Here is a 4,281-nt window from a genome sequence, read left to right on the forward strand (position 1 = left end):
AACAAAATTGGTGTGTACATATATATATACACATATATAATATATACATAATATATATATAATATATATAATATATACATATATATAATATATACCATGGAGTACTACTCAGCCATAAAAAGAAATGAAGTTAATGTTCTTTGCAGTAATTTGGATGGAACCAGAGATCACTATCTAAGTGAAGTATCTCAGGAATGGGAAAACAAATACTCATGGACTCTCTAATGTTGGAACTAACTTATAGGCACAGAATTAAGTAAAAGTTAATGGAAATCAAGAAGAGGAGAGAGGTATAAAATTACCGAACGGTACAAAGAACGCTATTAAGGTCATGGGCACACTAACAGCCCCAACTTAAGCATTGTAAGAGCTCTCCATGTAACTAAAACATTTGCTCTCCCATAATATTTGGAAATAAAAAATTAATTAACTAGTTAATTTTAAAACACAGGGTGCAAAGTCTCTGAGGACAGGTTAACACTCAAAGATTTGCTATTTTTAAATTTTTGTAAATGAAATTGAATTAAAAGTTGTTTTTAAAAGAAAATAAAATAGGGTTATTGTGCTATAAAGTTTAGGTTTCAGCATTAAAATGCATAAAAATTAGTCCAGTTATTCTTAAACACTATATAATATAAACACCAGTCTCTCCTAATCACTGTTGCACACCCAGCTCCACCACTTAAAGCCTGGCAAATAAACATATTTATGAATGAGTAAATTACACAAATTGGCATTTATTTTAAGTATATGCAGGGCATGTAACTCACAACTGGACTTTTTTAAGGTGACCAGATTAAGAAGTTAAAGTTTCTAAACTGCCAGTAGCTCACTGACCGCTGAAATTCCTAAGGAAATAGAAGGTTCTTTGATGGAAGAAATACTGTGGACATTAAATTGTGACAACTGAACTGTTCCTATGATATCAATCTTTTAAAACTACTTTTCAGTTGCTTCTTAGTCTTAGTGTTAATATTAGTGTTTATTTAAAAAGTACATCGATTGTTTTTTGCTCTTTAACTTTTCATGTTAATTTTTACACACTAGATAAAGTAAATAGCGTAAGGAACCCCTAAGTACCCATTTCTCAACTTCAATAATTATCATACGTTGCCATTCTTTTTTTCATTTCCCTTCCCTCAAACTTTTTCTCCTTTTTTGCTGAAGTATTTTAAAGCAAAATCCTGTGCATATTATTTCAGTATGTATTTCTCTAATGGATAAAGACTTTTTAACACCATGGCTCATCTAACAAAATAATTCCTTAATAGAATATAGTCATATTTTGCACGACTGTCTTAAAAAGGCCTTATACTTGGTTTGCTTCAATTGGTATCTAAACAGTGTCTGTAATAATTGAGTTTGGCTAAATATATATGTAAAGTTTATTTTAATACACTATTCTTCCTTTTTTTAAAATACAACATTTATTTGTTGAAGAAGCCAGGTCATTTGTTCTTTAGAAATCCCTTCATTTTGGATTTGGTGTTTAATAGTATATTTTAATAAGTCCTTCTATTTTCTATAAAAATGACAGATTTCACCCATACACATAATTTTCTTTTGGAAAAAGTTATTTTATAGGTGGTACTATGTACTTTCTACTGCATTAGAAGGCACATGCTTAGCAATGTTAAAATTGACCAGTAACTTCAAGTATTCTCATCCTGATCCACCATTACAAAATGCTCCAACTTTCATCTAATACTATCTGCTGGCTAGACCTAGTATTTCAGCAACAGTTCCAAAACGGTGATTTTATAATTTTTTATCAACTACATACCAAAGTTTGAGTTTGGTATATAACTCATACCAAAAAGCAGGACAAATGCTTATTTCTTTAACGGGATTCAATTTACTTTCAGCATGGTTTATCTCCCAACTCACCCTACTCTCTCCCTAAGGTCATTAGGGATTTTCACGTGAAACCTAGCAGGGCCAGAATAGTATGGAATAGGATGGGTTGGGCAGGCCGAGGTATAATGCAGGGATTAAGGATTTCGAAGGGAATGGAGGAGGGAATACCTCAAGCAGGCTCTAGGATGCGGAATCTGCGTCTTCTGAACTGTCCTGGACATCGGTGCTCTCCGCGGACTTGTTCGGATCTTTGCTGTCACTGCCACTGTCATCAGCAGCCAGGTTCTCCTGACAGACCTCTCCAGGACCAGAAAGTGTGCCACCCTGGGTCTCCCGGCTCTCCCGGGAACTTAGCACCACATACCCGCCCTTCTCCTTTAGATTCAGCTTGCGTCTCAGCTCGTCTGCCATCTGTGAGAGATCCCGCTTCATGGCATACGCATCTTCCCCGTCTGCATAGTACTTAGGTTCCACCTCACTAACCTGAAAGTTGAGGGTGTTCGAATAGAGGTGCAGGGCTGCCCGGTTACTCTTCCTGACGTGCAGAGACACGTACTTGGCGCTGAAGTTCTCGATCATGGCCCGGGAGGCCTGGTCCATCAGCTTCTGGGCCAGGCCGAGGCGCCGGTGCGAACGCTTCACCGCCAGCGAGGTGATATGTCCGTGGGGGACATCATCTGGGTCCTCCTCCATTTTGGCCAGGACATAGCCCACAATCTTCCCATCCTCGTCCTCGGCGATGTAGGAAAGCTGGGGCCAGGAAAGGCCATGATAGAAATAGTATTTCATCTGGTAGTTCTCCGGAAGGCAAAGGAGGTTGCAGTGTTGCATGTTCATCAGGTCGTCAGGCCGAGCACTGCGGATGTTCATAATGGCGGCGGGTAGGAAGCCAGTCAGACAGCGGCCAACGGGGAAGACGCTCCCGGCAAAGGCTGGGAACACTGTTTGCCTGGGGTGTCAGTCTCAGGGGCCAAAGCCACGAGGTTGGCCAGCGTGAGGACCCGGTGGCGGGAAGTCGGGGATCCTCGAGAGGCGAAAGGGGCGGTGCTACGCTGCGGCTTCAGGAAGTGCGTCACCCCGTCCCAGCCAATGAGGTTTTGCTCTTTGTTGTGCGCATGCGTGCACAGGAGGTTAGGGGGTGGGGAGAGAGTTCGTTTGATTGCCTTCTATTTAAGTAAAATCTTCACTCCAAGGTTGTTATTCCTTTGTTTCTTTTTTTAACTTTTCACTTAATACATTTTCACAAACTGAACAACCCCATATAACCAGAACCCCATAAAGCCAGAACATCGCACCCCACAACCCCAGCTCCCGTTCCATTGTAGCACGCCCTGAAGACATCCCAGTAGTACCAATCGCCTGGACGTGTAACAGTGTTTGCGTGAATGGAATCGTAGTGCATACATTCTTTAAGTGTCAGGGTTTTCTTCCATCACTATTTGTGAGTTTCCGTCCCCCGCTTTCATATTCCATTGCCAAAATACATGGCAATTTTTCATCCACTGTACTGTTGATGACCATTTGTATTACTTGTGTTTCCAATTCAGGAATAGGATGACTAGGATAGCTGTGTGTTCTAGAAGTACCTTTAGTTAGCACATACACATACTTAACCTAGGATTAGAATTACTGGGTCAGAGGACGTAATGTTCAACGTTCATATATACTGCCAGTTTTTCTTTCTTTTTTTTTTTTTTTGTAGAGACAGGGTCTCACTTTACGGCCCTTGGTAGAGCGCCGTGGCCTCACACAGCTCACAGCAACCTCCAACTCCTGGGCTTAAGCGATTCTCTTGCCTCAGCCTCCCGAGTAGCTGGGACTACAGGCGCCCACCACAACGCCCGGCTATTTTTTTTTTTTTTTTGGTTGCAGTTTGGCCGGGGCCGGGTTTGAACCCGTCTCCCTCGGTATATGGGGCTGGCGCCCTACCGATTGAGCCACAGGCGCCACCCTACTGCCAGTTTTTCAAAGTGATTGCTCCACATCCTCAACAACATTTGGCATTTCCCTATCTTTTTCATTTTAGCCATTCTTGTATAGGGGTGGAAGTATTATATGTGGTTTTATTTTGCGTTTCTCTGATTAGCAAAATTGAGCACCTTTTCATATACTTACCATCTATCTCCTCTTTTGTAAAGAGGCTCAAGTTTTTATTTTTTCCATTTTTCTATTGAGCTGTGAGTCTTTTTCACACTAATTTGAGAGTTTTTTTCAAAAATATATTCTATATATGAATCCTTTGTCAGATATATTTATAATGTATATGTTTGTAATTTATAATATATAATAAATAGTCCTTTGTATTGATTGGCTTTTCCCGCTCTTTATGGTTATTTTTGACACCAAGTATCAATTTTAATATAGCTCAATTTGTTCACTTTTAAACTTGATGGTTATTGCTTTTATTGCTTTTTATGTACTGTT

The 4,281-nt window shown here is 40.0% G+C and overlaps 1 protein-coding gene across 1 annotated transcript; it reads right to left on the reverse strand.

Annotated features, from left to right (window-relative positions):
* Positions 1 to 2,037: 2,037 nt before the first annotated feature.
* Positions 2,038 to 2,745, reverse strand: NAA11 (N-alpha-acetyltransferase 11, NatA catalytic subunit). The gene has a single exon (XM_053594823.1). The coding sequence runs from the start codon at positions 2,725 to 2,727 to the stop codon at positions 2,038 to 2,040; it is 690 nt and encodes a 229-aa protein (XP_053450798.1). The 5' UTR covers positions 2,728 to 2,745.
* Between the last annotated feature and the right edge of the window lie 1,536 nt (positions 2,746 to 4,281).

Source organism: Nycticebus coucang, chromosome 1 (genome assembly GCF_027406575.1).
Source record: "Nycticebus coucang isolate mNycCou1 chromosome 1, mNycCou1.pri, whole genome shotgun sequence".
Taxonomy (NCBI): Eukaryota; Metazoa; Chordata; class Mammalia; order Primates; family Lorisidae; genus Nycticebus; species Nycticebus coucang.

Bases quoted from the DNA above. Each gene is read 5' to 3' on its own strand.
- NAA11 (XM_053594823.1), bottom strand. From the start codon at position 2,727: ATGAACATCCGCAGTGCTCGGCCTGACGACCTGATGAACATGCAACAC.